Raw genomic sequence first — 15,215 nt, 5'->3', positions numbered from 1 at the left:
GGGGCGGGGCCGCGAGGTGCTCCAAGAGCCCTTGAGCCGGCGGCGGGGCGGGGCGGGTGCGGCGAAACCCCGAGTGCAGACTTAAAGAGGAGCCTCGCCCCTACAGGCGCCTGGGACTGGCCCGGGTGCGCCCCAGATCCTTAACACAAGGCGGGGCTCCCCGGCGACTTTAGGGTGCCCGCAGTGGTCCCCTCTGTGGAGGTCACCGTGAAAATGACAGGTCATAGGGTCACCGATCCGGCCGCGAGGTGGCTATGGAGGGGAGGTCACCAGCGTATTTGAGAGCCTCCGGCACTGAAAACGCGGAAAGAGTTCAGGTCAGCTAAAGTTTAAAACAGCAGGACCAAGGCAGGAAGCCTTTTAAAGTAAAAGCACAGTTTTCCATCTGTATAGTTTTGGGAACATGATGCTCCGTCATATATAAAACCAGGCTGAGTTAGCAGTGACCCAAGGCTATATAACCCTAGATGGCAAAGGGATGAAATAGTGATGGAGGAGCTGTCTTTGAGGTTGTCTTGGGGACCTGGTTTAAATTTCCCCCAAAATCTTCAAAAGAAAAGGTCTTGAAGGCATTTTCTGACCCCTCCTATTGCAACAGTAGTATCAAACTGCTCCCAGCTCTGGCAGAAGTCCTTTTCACTTGCTAATTTGTCTTCCCCATTGAAATGGAAGATTCTTTAGGGCCTGGACTTCGCTTTGCTCTTTGTTCCGTTGCAGGAGGGGTGAGGGGGCTCCCACAGCTTCACAGTTTCCAGGCAAAAATCACAGGTACTTGAGAGCCACACTTGAAAAGGATTTCAACAAGAAGTCTAACAGGACAGAAGTTTTAGCAAGGATTTATTTTAGTTTAAAAAGATAAAGTAGGGAGAAGTGTAGGGGGAAAAGGAGAAACATTTCCTGCTTCCCCTGCAGAAAATGGGAGTAAAGACTCAAAATGGTGGGTGTATATGTGGTCTTAAACTTTCTGAACCTGGGGAAACACGTTATCAAGTGGAAGTCTAGCAATCCTAATCATTAAACAATGGATCTGGGTGCCCAAGATGGATGCTGTTTATTATTATTTTTAAACATGGAGATGTCGTTTAGGCCCACCCAAAACAGGGACAATAGGTGAATTTTAAGACTTTCCCTTGCCAGAGATGTCTTTTATTCTATCTGTCCCTCTACTCATTTAAGGAGTCTTGTAGCTAGTTAACATCTAAAAGAGAAAGGCAGATACAGGTAGCCCCTTTAGTTCTCCCTGTTCTTGTAACTTAACACCTAAAAGTATATGGGAGGGGGCTAGCTGCTCTGGTCCTTTTAATATTTGTTAAAGATAATTTAATTTCCCTGTTTCCTCATCTGTCTACCCTGCCTCACTTCCAGTGCCTAGAAGGAGCTTGCTAAATATTTTTCCAATGAATGAAATAATTTTAAAAGTGAAACTTACAACATCTACTATTTTCTGTTAATTTAACAACTTCTAAGAGGCTTGAAAACAGAATGGAGGGCCTGGTCCACCTGTGATCCCCGCTACTCTGGAAGTAGGATGATCAGCATCATCCTCTCCTCTTCCCCCAGGCCCTGTCTGAAAAACTAAAAGCAAAAGGATTGGGGGTATGGCTCAAGTGGTACAGAGTTTGAAGCACTAGGCCCTGAGTTCAATTCCCCATGACACCAAAAAACTAGATTAGAAAACTAAGTTTCCTGGTAATTCACATCTAGGATACATTTTTCTCATGTTAAGTGAGAATAATAATAATATCCAGTAGGTTATTTTGAGGAAATGCCTGGCACAGGTAAGTGTTGTATAAATGTTAGCCACTCTTGCACATTCTTTAATGAATAAAGCTCTTGGAAATCTGTATGGAAAAGACATGACTTGGAAACTGAAGAAGTTTGCAGATCCTCTGAAAATGGGCCTTCAAATAATACAGCTACTGGTATTAAATTCTTACCGAAAACATCACCTTTGCCCATCCCCAACAATCATACATACATTCCATCTACTAACAGAATACCTCAGACACCAGCGACAGATATTTTGAACTGTATTATTTAGCACCTATCAAGACCGATGTTGAGATAACAGTGCAGAGTGACTTGCCATTAGATTCTTTCAGCTCTAGCCTGAATCAAAGCTATCAAATACAATTCAGTTACTTCAGCTCCATGCAGAAATACCTTCCACAGAAGTATAATGTAAATTAAGAAACTTCCTAGTGGGGCCTGGTGGTACACGCCTGTAATTCCAGCTACTTAGGAGGTAGAGATTGAATCACAGTTTGAGGCCAGCCTGGGTATAAAATTAGCAAGATCCCCTGCTCAACAAATAAGCTTGTTGTGGTGGTACACATCTATAATCCCAGCTATGAAGGAGGCATTGTAGAAGGATCAAGGTCCAAAAACATGAGGCCATATCTGAAAAATAACTAAATCCAAAGAAGGACTGGAGTGTAGCTCAAGTGGTAGAGCACCTGCCTAGCAAGCATGAGGTCCTGAGTTCAAATCCCAATACCACTAAAAATCCAAAAAAGTTTCCTGCATATTTTATAAAACTTTAGTTATTATTGTTCAATATCCTTAATAGATACAGACCTACATTTTTTTGCCTTTTCTGTATCTTTTGACAAATTCATATGCTCAGATTGAAAGCTAATTCATCAGGTTTTAAGCTTGATTCCTGGAAGACTACTAGCTAAATTTAACACTCAATTATAACAACCATTCCTTTAGTTTTTTTTTAAATAGTAATTACTGCCATAACTTCAAAATAGGATTTATTCTTTTACACCTATCTTAATGACTTGCTTACCCTTATTTCAACCAACATCTATATATCTTGGTTAAAGCTCTCTCAAATACTTGACAAGTAAACAAGGTAAAGCCAGATGTGGTGGTTCATGCCTGCAATCCCAGTATTCAGGAGGCTGAAGCAAGAGGATTGCAAGTTCAAGACCAGCCTGGGCTACACAGCAAGACCCTGTCTCAAAACAGAAAAAGCAAGGTAATGAACAATGAATAAAATTATCTATAACAATGTTGTCCCACCTTATTCCACTCTCAACATTCAGAACTACAAGCTGGGGGTTGTGGCTCAAGTGGTAGAGTGCCTACCTAACAAGCATAAGGCTCTGGGTTCAAATCCTAGTATCAGCAAAAAAAAAAAAAAAGACTACAAGTTGGAGAAATTTGCATTCATGATATCTCGACTATATTTCAGTTCAACATCCCTTAGAGTGAAAAAAAAGCAATACATTTCTGATTGACAGACAAGAGTCCACACCCAGGGTGGTGTGGGTATGTGGGGAGGACAGAAGACTAGAAAGGTCAGAGGGGCCAGATCACGAAGGGTTTTGTAAGCAGTTTAATAATTTTATTTATTTATTTTGTGATACTGGGATTTGAACTCAGGGCTTACACCTTGAGCCACTCCACTAGCCCTTTTCTTTTTGGTGAAGGGTTTTTCAATAGGGTCTCACCAACTATTTACCTGGGCTGGCTTTTGAACTGCAATCCTTCTGATGTCTGCCTCTGGAGCAGCTAGGATTACAGGTGTGAGTCACTGGCACCAGGCCAACCATGGGTTTTAACTGAAGAGTTAGGTCATCAGATCTGCTTTGTGAAGACATGGGAAATGGGATTTCAGATACAGACCCTTGGCACAATGCAGGCAAGAAACTACAGTGAGTTGAATGAGGGAAGTAACAAAAGTCTCGAGAGAAGTAGACAAATTAAAGAGGGATTTAGGAGTTGTGCGAACAGAATTTAGTGACTGATATGTTACAAGGAGTTAGAGAGAGGGAGGAGTCAAAGATGATGCTTCTAGAGACCTCTGGCTTAAGAGGTTGCTATGGAGATAGGAAGACGAGTGAGTATGTGAAAGTCCAGATGTTGATGAGCATCCTTTGGCCACCCTGGGATTTACATTCCTTGCAGGACTTTTTGTAGGTGTCCACAAGTAACTGATTTTACAAGATCAGGAGAGACCTGGACTGAAAATCTAGAATTGAGACTTCAGAACACATAAAGCCTTGAGGGTGGGTAGAATCACCTAAAGTAAAGCAAGCACAGTGCCCAGGCCAGAAATCAACCTTCAGGAATGAGAACCTCGAAGGAAACAGAAGGAGCAGCCAGGAAGCAATGAGGAAAATGGAGGCACGTGGTACTGTGGAAGCCAATGGGAGAAAGCACTTCAGAAAGTCTGCTGAGAGGTGAAAGATGGCATGAGTGAGGTGTGGCCACTGGATCTAGCCTCAGGATGTCACTAGCAACAGTGCCAGTTGTAGGAGTAAAAGCCAGTCTGCAGTGCTCTTGAGTAAATGTGTGGAAAGAAAGAGAAGAAAGGTGGCCTTGGCAGAAGACAGAGCAGAGATTCATCCATTTTCATTAGAACAAGGGATGTGACTTGCATCCCGCTGGACAGGAAGGGCAGGGTCTATTGTAGGAGGGCAGAGTGAAGCCACGGGCCCTACAGAAGCTAATCTGATAACTCAGGTCTCATTCAGCACTGATTTTGTTGATGGTACAGGATGAGAATCTTCAGGAAATAACACTTAGAAACTAGACCAAAGTAATAACCATGTACTCTTAGAGCAAATTCAGCCTCAGCTTTGCAAACCATACTTACAACGGATTTTTTTTTAAAGTCAATGCGGGGCTGGTGGAGGGAGCAAGTGATAGAGCAATTTGCCTAGCAGGCGTGTGGCCCTGAGTGCAAGCCCCAGTGCCACGTGCACCAAGAAAAAGGAAGTGGGAGCACAACTTCTGAATAACACTCAGCTCTTTTCAGTAGCATGTTAGTTTTGATGACTACTGAAGGTCACGGATTCAACATTTATTAAACACCTGCTATTCTGCTTGCTTTGGCAGCACTTATATTAAAATTGGAACAATAAAGAATTAGCATGGCTTCTATGCAAGGATGACACAAATTTGCTAAGCATTACATAGTTTTTAAAGACTAAGGGGGTGAATATGATCAAAGCACATTATATGTATATATGGAAAGATTAATATAGTTTAAAAATGCCAAAAGAAAAACACCTACTATGCTCCAGCCCTTACTGGATACGGTGGATTTAAAATGTAAAAACACCATCCTGTCCCCTCCACTCTCCACCCCCACCCCCTTCAGGAGCTGTAAGACTTGGAGGCTGACTGTTTGAGGATCTAAATGGATGATGTAGAAAACAGGAGGAAAAACAGGCTTCTCCTCATGGGAGCGGGATTTCTGGTGGAGTTGCTAGGAGTATGGGGGTGACAGATTGGAGTTTGAGTCTAGAGATACAGGTTTCAAAGAAGCAGTAGTGTCCTGTTGCTGCTGTACTAAGTCACCCCAATTTAGTGGCAGAAAGCAGTACACGTGTACATTGTCTTCTAATTCTGGAGGCCAAAGGTACAGAATGAGTCCTACAAGCTAAAATAAAGGTGCAGGGCAAGCTGGTTCCTTCTGGAGACTTCAGGAGGAAATGTTTTTCCTTACCTTTTCCAGATCCAAGAGGCTGCCTGTGTTCCTTGGCCCTGCATCACAACCCTTTTTCTCCCTCTGCTGCCATTAACTTTCTCCTAATACTGACTCTTCTTGTCTCTCCCATAAGAGGTATCCCTGGAATTGCACTGGACCCACATGGATCATCCAGGATCACCTTGCATCTGATAATCCTTAATTTGATCATATCTGCAGAGTCCCATTTGCTAAAGAAGAAAGTAACACAAGTTCCAGGGATTAGGACAAGGACATCCTAGCTGAGTGGCATCATTTGGCCACACCATAACGGTTATGAGCACTTAAAAGGCCACGAAAAAGGATGAAATTACTCTGGGAAAATGAGAATCAGGAGAATACTGTCACTCAAGCTGAGAGATGAGAACATTTTTAGTCAAATGCTGGAATTTAACCCAGACAAGGACTGAAAATTGTCCACTACTTTAGCAACTGGGCTGTTGGAAGCATGTGGTGGTGATGGAGGGGTAGGGGACACCAACTGCAGGAGGTCAAGGAATAGATGGAAAACGAACAAGTGAAGATAATAACTATAAGCAACTCTTTTTTCATTTTTGATGAGATTGGGGTTTGAACTCAGGGCTTTGTGCTTGCAAAGCAGGCACTCTATTGCTTGAACCACAGGTCCAGTCCATTTTACTGTGGTTATTTTGCAGATGGGGTCTTGTGACCTATTTGCTCAGGCTGGCCTCAAACCATGACCCTCCTGATCTCAGCCTCCCAAGTAGCTAGAATTACAAGCGTGAGCCACTGGGGCCCAGCTACCAGCAACTCTTTGAAAAAACTTAACTATAAAAGAAAAGGAAAAAGAGTAGTAGGTGAGGTCAGGCATGTTACTGCATGTCTGTAATCCCAGCAATTTAAGAGGTAGGCAAAACAAAACAAAGCAAAACAAAAAACAGAAGAGGCATTGGAAGGATCATGGTTTGAGTATAGCCCAAGTGAGACCCCATCTCAACAAACAAAGCTGGGTGTGGTGGTATATGCCTATGATCCCAAATACACAGAACATAGGTAAGAAAATTGTGGCACGAGGCCAGCCTAGGCAAAAGTGTGAGACCCTATCTAAAAAAATAAAGAAAGGGCTGGGGATGTGGTTCAAGAGGTAGAGCACTTGCATGGCAAGCATGAAGCCCTGAGCTCAAATTCCAGTACTGCCCCCCTCCCCTCAGCCAAGAAACAAAGAATAGAGAGGACACAGGAGGGCAAAAAAGAATCGAGAGGGCACAGGATAGGAGGTTAGGGTGCTTAGATGTGGAAATGAAATGAGGAAGGCAGGATGGCAGTTTGAAGGCTTAAAAGAAAGTGTGGATTCTCTGAAAAGCAGGAAGGGGGTAGGTAGATGAAGTCAGAGAACAGCACAGAGCAGAAAGAATGCCTCTGCTACCAAGATGAAGGAATGGGGAGGAAAGCGAACCACAGATCAGGGAGAGGAGGCTCAGTGCTTTTTTGAGACTGCTACTTTTCTCTGGGAGGTAGGAGGCGAAGGATCTGTTTACCAAGAGCTTGACAATAAAGTCATGAGGGTTCGCAATTGTAGTGTGATGAATGAGAAAGGCTGACACTTGAGACATGAACAAGCAAAATGGCAAAACATCAACAGGCGTGGTGTCATCAAACTCTGCCATTTCTCAGCAAAAACAAAACAACAGAAACGAAATTTGCAAGGAGGGAGAAGGGGAGAATGAGCAATTTAGGGCTACAAGTTTTACAACAATAACCTCAATTTAGTCTGAAGTAAGCCCAAGCAAGGGATTGGCCATTTTCCCTGAGTCTTCAAACACCTCTAGGTGAGACATAAAGTTTGCTAAAATATTACAAGTGTACCATGGTCTGAATCATACACTTAGCAAATTTGCAGAAATGTTTAAAAAATCTGCAGCCCACTTGAGAAAAGTCACAAACATTTTCATTATGTAGTTTTTATTTTAGACGAACATTATTGTAAAAAAAAAGTTCACCTGGAATAAAATCCATTAAAAAAACCAAAAACACAGCATCAATATCAGTACACAGTTAATGAATTGACTTAAACAAGATTAACCACTCGACAGGTCCACGTTATCTGCAAGAGCTTTTCACATTAAGCCATTGGAGCAAAAATAAAATATGTTTATATATACACAGTAGGATAATTCTGTGGAAAAATGAGATAGTTCCCATAAGGGGCATGATTTTAGTCAAATAGTTTATGGTATTATGCACTAGAAGAACTGCAGTGTTGTCTGCCAACAAAATAGAACTTAATCTGTAAGGCCATATGAATGAATGATCGTAACTAAATTCACATTTTTTAAAAAGGTAAGAAAAGTAAATATGAAGTTCTATTAGTTCTTGGCAACAAGAAATACAGTAACATATGGCACATATTTCAAGAAATGAAGTATAATCAGAAAGGATTTCTAAAATAACTGGTAATTTTCATTTCTGTACATTTTAGTCATTTAGTTTACTATACTGAACATGACACCCATTAATTTGATTAGTCTAAAAAAAGACTGATCCTACTGTAAAAGTTTGCTAGAATTTGAAATTTTATTAGCATACCCTGTCCTTTGCTTGGTCCTTCTACATTAAGGGATTTCATTTTTAGACATTCCTTTTTGCCCCTGGATGTAATAAGAAAAAAGAATGTCTTTTCTACTACCAAAAAAAAAAAAAGTCTAAAAAATTCTGATCACAGAAAAGAGTGCTTAAAATCTGAGATAAGTAAACCAATGTAATGCAATGTGGTTAAAAAATTTGAGCTTAGAAGCTCAGTTCTAAAGATAGAGGACTACATTTATAAAGGAATCTTTGAAAATTGAAAAGAAGGTCTGCTTAAATGTGTTATTTACTGGTCCCAGTCTTCGTGCCAACACTCAGTATTCAGACCTGTAAAATGGAGTCATAATCTCTTATTTAAAGATTAGGAAAATGTAGCTATATTGCACAACTAAATTTATTAGTGGAGATGGGGCAATAGGATATTTTTATGCTATTGGATATGACATATATGTTCTACTTTAAACTAAGATATCACCTACCATTCCCAAGGATGCCCTTGGGTCAAATCAGGACAAAACAAAATACATGGTCTAAAATTTGATGGACGCTTAAAGACTGGCTCACTGTTTTTCTACTAGGTGTTAGAATACTAGTTAGCTAAATGAGGTATAATTAAAAAATAGTCCTTCAAAGTAAAGAGTATAGTCTTCTGAAAACTTATAACAAGGACTGCACAAAATGTTCACGTAAATAGTAAGAAACCCTGAGGCACCCCCTAATGGATGCCCAGGTGGATTTTTTAACCATAGTCTGTCTGAAGTAAAATATAGCTAAAATAATTTCCCAGTGAAACATTGGACAATCAACTGATTTACACGCTTCCTAGTACAGCACGTAACCATGGTCTGATACCCTCAGAAAAGGTCTAGTCCAATCACTGTCAAAAATCAGCACATGATAATAAAGTGCAGCCACTGAGTCACTAATACTGCTGAAAAAAATCTCTAGGTACCTTATCCATAAGACCACAAAAATGCTCACATAAAAACTAGATTTCTTCAGTTCGGGCAGGGAACAGACAATTATCTGTCACTAAGTTCATCTACAAGTAGAAAAAAATAATGCACTCTATGTACATTATTAAGCAAAGTGGAATATTTATTGGGTCATTTTACCATGCAGAAAATGAATTTCCTATGGTCTTAGCTCAAATTATATACAATTTAGCAAAGCTAAATGTAAGAAAATAGCAAGAACAATTTATTTCTATACAACAGAGCATATACTCCCAGTTGGCTGCTACTTCAAAGAGCACTTTTAGACTCAGGTGTTACAGGCTCTTCCAAAGGGAAGTTCATGGAGACTAGTTATTAACCCATATAAGACAAAAGAAAAATGAGGACACAAAACAAAAGCAAAGCATTCTGTTAAAAAAAAAAAAGTAATAAAAGCTAACCACACAATATGTCAGTTTTGGTTTGCAGACAACCCCTGAGATAGAAAACAAAGTGTCAAGACACCAAATACTCAGAGGTAAATACTAGGAGAGTTACATTCATATGTGGTGTCATAGCACTTACTTGCCTTTTGGGGAAAAAAAATACTTTGTCATCATCCAGGAAGCTTTACTGCTTAATTTTTTTTTTTTAAACTAGAACATTAGTGAATACAAGACATTTTTAAGAAACTGTTCTTTTAAAAAATGTATCTAATTTGAAGATGGTAGACTTACAATCAACTTCAGTCATGGAACTAGCTTATCTAGGGACCACAACAGACTTTAAGCCTACAGTAAGTTTAAAAAGAAATCAAGGAGCCTGAAATGTGTCAACACTAAGTTCAGTGTACCCAGCAAAAACAGTGGTAGTATACTTGCAACCACTAACTTGTTTCTGAATTTTCAAACAAGTATTAAAAGCTGACTGGTCCAAGCATAGAATCGATATATCTTCATTTGAGGCAGACTTCTCTGTGGTAACAAGCAATCCATTTCCACTTCTATCTTCAGTTACTACCCAGCATGACAGCAGCCTTGGAGGCATAACAGTGAACACTCAACAGAATATTTCACATCCTCATCATTGCTTCTGTGTTGTGACACTGAAGACTAGAATAATGACAATGACATTATAATCCAAATTTGGCACATAAGTTAACACTAAATACCTTATTTTCTTGTGAAGGTTTCATCTACACAGGTAACAGCTAATGTTCAGTGAGGAAGGCAACTAAGCTTTTGGTTGGCTTTGTCCTGAATGATTGGATCAAGTTCTATAACAAAGAGCCTAAGCAGATGGTACTGGGTTCTACACATTCAGAAACAGTTGCTTTAAAACTGAAACCTTGATTACGTTTTTGCTAATGAAAAGGCAAGGTTTCCTAGAGGATGTGCTAGGTCTACTTTTACTAAAAACAAACAAAAAAACCCAAAAAAACCCCAAGAAACTCAAAACAGAACTGAAAATAATTATTTTCACCATTACTAAGAGCTATTTCTCAAACTTGTATCAACAAGTTCATCTCTCTTCCGTTAGGTATGCTTTCTGCAAACTAAAAATCTAAATCTAATTTTTGTTAACGCTTACAGACAGGGATTATGGTACAAATTAAGAGGTGAACCTAAGGAAGAATATATTATATCTTCTGGTGTAACAAAACTGTATTTAGATGCTGAATGATATATTCCTCTCCCTATGTAAAATTTCAGTTTAAGAAGAGACAACAGTGTTTGGATATGTTATTAATTTTAGACAACTAAGTAGTTACAATAGTCAAAACATGGATAAGAATAGCAAATAGGAACCCCAGGAAAGGTGAGATCACAGGCTGATTTCCAAATGCAGTTTCTACTGATTAGGCAGAGGTAATCAATTTCCAAAGTGACTCCTTCAGCTACTCAACCTCTCGAGTCAAAAGATTAGGAGTGAAGCAAAGCTGTCAATAATCTGAAGAAATAAAGACACGGTGGCCTCTGATGAATAGATGGGCATTTTTGAGAATTTTTAAAATAAAATTTATCAGAATTTAATGATTCTCATTTCAGTAAATCATAAATCAAAGCCCTTCAGTAAATGCAACCAATGCAGTAACATTTGGCCATATGAACCAGACCAACTAAAACTAAAGAGTTTTAGTATATAAACCTCTGCTTAATGTTCCGTTGTCTCTTAAACCTGCCAAATGTACAAATCTGTCTAGAACTTCATGGCACAAAAGTGCTCAAGTATGAGTCTGAGATTGTGCTGTCATAGGGAAAGGCCAACACTGACGTGCAAAGGGGAAAAGAAAGATAGCAGCTTCTGCAACAGGAGATAAAACAAAGAAAAACCAGCTAGGTCCTGTGTGTGTCTCCACTTCATTGCTTCCACATTTGGAAAAAGGAGCCTGTTCTTTTGCTAGGCCTCGAGGCTACAATCCACTAGGCATCGTGTTGAGATCTAAGTTCACGGTGCTCTCAGCAACAGCCGGGTGTGACTCTGAGGCTGGGTGACCTACGCTTTCAGAGAAGCAGGAAAGGGCCCACTCGTGTGTTGCAGTCTCTCAGAAACCAAGAGTCCATCAAAGCAGTGAGCAGCGGAAGAAACTGGTCTTCTTGGATCGGTTTTCTGTAATCTTCACTGGCCCACCTGCCCCTGATGAATTGCTGTCGTTCTAAAAAACAGAAGATAAAGGAAATGAAGGTTTCCTGGTTTGACCCCGATTACCTAAAAAATAAAACTATATCGTATGAAATGTGTACTCACTAGAGTATTTATTAAAATGGAAATGGGAGGCTGGTGGAGTGGCTCAAGTGGTAGAGCACTTGCCTAGCAAGCGTAAGGTCCTGAGTTCAAACCCCAGTACCGCCAAAAAAAAAAAAAAAGAGAAAATGAGTTAAGTTTCAATATTGCCTTTTTCTTTGGAACTGGTAGATTAAAAAGAAGAAAATGTTCTTAGAAAAGCATTTTTATTTTAATAATATATCAGATAGGAAGTGCCTATTTCCAGTGCAGAGAAATGATAACCAGTACGGTGTAAAGATTCAAGAATACTGGTGCAAATGCTAAGGCACCAGCATAGACAATCCTGTTAGAGGCTCGAGTTGGTAAGAAGAGCTGGTAATGTAATATATCCCATTATGGTCAGGACTCAGACTAACACAGACTTTTAAGGTTGGCCTGATTATTAGTTATTGAGGTAATTTCAAATTTAAGCAAACTATTTTTTTTTGCAGGGGGGGGGCTGTCATGCTTGCTTGGCAGGTGCTCTATCACTTGAGCCATGCCTCCCAACACTTTTCACTTCAGTTATTTTTTTAGATAGGATCTCATGCTTTTTGTCTTGGGCCAGCCATGGGCCACATTTCTTTTGTAGCTGAGATTATAGTAATGTACCACCATGCCTGGCTTATTTGTTGAAATAGGGTCTGTTAACTTTTTGCCTTGGCTGGCCTTGAACTGGGATCCTTCCAATGTCTTATCTTCCTAATAGCTGGGATTATAGGCATGTTCCAGCACACCTGGCCTAATTTAAGCAAACTTGAGTAACTTTAAGATTACAGTCATATAAATATCTGTCACATGAAAACTGAACTAGATAGCTTCACAGCAAAAAAGTAATTTCTGTCATTATTATTATCATTATTCTGATCAAAGTTCAATTAAGGACCACTTAAACAGCCACATGAAAGAGGTGATAATGGCGGCAGTGCAGAAAAAATAAGTTTAATCATGTCTTTCCTTTTTATCAAGTGCCAAATAAAAATGCATAATGGAAATAAAAGTTACAAGTAATACAAACCATTTTTCTGTTGAGTTTTGTCATTATATCTCGTGCAAGTGTAAAAAATGCCTAAAGGTAAAACAAAACATTTTATTATTTATATTCATATTTCAACTCAAAACATGAGATTTGTCATTATTCAATCATAAATATACTATGATATAGTCTTAACTGGAGCAATATGCACATGAATGCTGTCTGTCCTTTACCAGTTATATCTGCAACATTTCCCAGTGCTATCAAACTGCCATTCACTCTCTCATCAAGTATTATCTGCACGTAATGTCTGCTACCAGTTCCTAGTATGACATGTGTTGAGTCATAAGGAGCTCCTTCGATTCACGGGGACCAGGAGAAAGGCCCCACTTCTTCAGCGTGCACACGGTGCCTGAGGCAGAAGATGCTAACACCTGTTCAATGAATGAACAAATGATGACGTATTACCCTGCAGCTCTAAAATATATCCTCGTGAAAATCTCTACCTTTCATGTCTGACCTCTTCTGAGGTCATACCTAAGAATGCGCCATCTTCCGTGTCTTAACACTCCAAAATCCTCAGTTCCTAGAGCTCAGTTAAATTCCCCACAGTGGGTATCAGTTCAAAATGAAGCAGGGCAAACCTGATTCATCTCAATAACACTATCCGTAGTATCTGTTGACCCACACACCAATATGTTTAAACCTGTTTTCACTTTTACTTTGTTTCTGCAGAGCCAAGAACTCAACACTTCTTCAGTTGTCTCCATGTTAAAGCCATCGTGTGGTCAGCCTCCTTGTTCTTACCAACCTGATCCCCACAGCTGGCCAGTCCATTAAATAAACTGTATGATAACTAGTATTATGACAGCTGTCAGGATCTGTCACATTAGTTACCTATGAGTGTAAGTAGCTCATCTTAGTTTTCTGAGGCCAACCACACTAATTTAAAGCTCTGGGAAAACTGCTACAACACGTGGCCAGAATAAGCAGCTTAGGCAACTTCCAGCTTCATAGGGCACAGCTCAGGCTCCCTTCTCAGCCCCAGCTGTGACCAGGCTGTGGCTACTGGTGGAGACCAAGCCAGGACACGGAGTTGATTCTGTGGAAGTGGTCCTCTGTGGGCCATCACAGTGAGCAGGCTTCTCCCTGTCTCCACCATTCAAGCTACTTAAAAGGCTCTCTTCTTTCTAGTGGTGGGAAATCCCTTTGTGACAAGCAGAAGGAAGCATTTTTCTACTTATCTGTGCTTATGTAAATAAATCAGTGGAGACTTCTTGTTTCCCAACTCCCATTGGCCAACCTGAAAAGTGAGTGTTAGTTATTTGAAACACAGAAAAAGTTCTGATGAGTGTCCACTGGCTAATAAAGTCATTTTGGCTACCATGTTATGATGAACAGTGAGTAACCTAAGAAGTCAAATGTTCAGACACCATTAGCATTATTAAGCGAATTGTATGTACTGATATAAACTATATGTGTTAATTTTATGATTCGTTTTTTAAATATTTGAACAAAGAAAATATCATCCTCAATTCTACCATTGGTGAAGAAAATCTGTTCTTGAAGACTGTAGGTGATCTGTATTTCTTTTAACTGCTAACTTAAAGCTACTCTGATAAACACTCTTTCTTATTTTTACTAAAGGCCACAGTGTTATAATGTAGTGTGCTTAATCTACTTCGAATGTCTGCACAAGGGAATCTGTTCAATAAGCTAACAGTTTAATTCTCCCTTGTACAGACATGAAAGTAACTTGTCTGCGCCAGGCTACTACAGGGTGACATGAATGGTGACAAATGAGCAGAGGACACTGTTGGCCCGAGACTCTGATTTCCAAATTCCCAAACAAAGGACTACACTGAACTTCTATGTCTTGTTCAGCAAATCTGAATTGAGCAATCTAATTTCACCCATGTGTAGGCTGGATGCTAGAACTTTAGCAACCAAACTCCACAAGTCCAAGGCACAAAAATGCACAAAATGGAGATGTGTCAACAAAAGGCTTTCAGTAGGTCAGAAAATACTCAGGCTTTTGCAACCACTTGAGCACAGGCACCTAAGCACTGGTGTCACTACCTGATAGGTATCAAACATCTCCTTCTTACCTCTTCTACATTTGTACTGGATTTTGCACTTGTCTCCAAGAATTTAATCCCATAGTCAATTGCTAACTGAAAGGCAAACAGAAACATTATATTCAGTGACATATAAAGCACTTACACTCTTTTAGGTTTTTCAAAGCTCCCCAAAATAGATCATCTATATCAGAACTCCTGTGGGCCTCAAACTTCAAAAATGTAACTTAATCTAAAAATGTCAGCGCTTCCATTTAAAACAAAATGTTAGTACCTCTCTTTCCTCTAGTATACTTTTAGTTCTCTAATATACCAGAAGAAAAACTATGAGATGGATTCCCACTCCTACCATTAACTTGGGATTCATTTACCCCTTTTATCTGCTCTAAAAGTACAATTCTCCAACAAATACTAAGCTGCCTTTTAAT

General features: G+C 39.8%; 1 protein-coding gene and 1 pseudogene across 2 annotated transcripts in view; one reads left to right on the top strand and one right to left on the bottom strand.

Moving 5' to 3' along the window:
- The first annotated feature begins 4,839 nt into the window (after positions 1–4,839).
- LOC141421042 (U6 spliceosomal RNA) lies at positions 4,840–4,936 on the top strand (annotated as a pseudogene).
- A 2,446-nt stretch (positions 4,937–7,382) lies between these two features.
- Positions 7,383–15,215, bottom strand: part of Rab8b (RAB8B, member RAS oncogene family) — a 67,391-nt gene continuing 59,558 nt past the window's right edge. The window contains exons 6-8 of one of the 2 annotated variants that reach the window (XM_020183018.2): positions 14,818–14,883; positions 12,752–12,802; positions 7,383–11,623 (exon numbers count right to left, since the gene is read on the bottom strand). In XM_020183018.2, coding sequence (XP_020038607.1) covers positions 11,531–11,623; positions 12,752–12,802; positions 14,818–14,883 — 210 coding nt within the window. In that variant the 3' untranslated portion in view covers positions 7,383–11,530. Of the gene's footprint in view, positions 11,624–12,751; positions 14,013–14,817; positions 14,884–15,215 lie in introns of both variants that reach the window. The other variant, XR_012445503.1, reaches the window with a different exon arrangement.

This window comes from Castor canadensis, chromosome 2 (genome assembly GCF_047511655.1).
Source record: "Castor canadensis chromosome 2, mCasCan1.hap1v2, whole genome shotgun sequence".
Taxonomy (NCBI): domain Eukaryota; kingdom Metazoa; phylum Chordata; class Mammalia; order Rodentia; family Castoridae; genus Castor; species Castor canadensis.
Note: the sequence above shows the minus strand (reverse complement) of the source record. Positions and strands in the feature narration are given on the sequence as shown.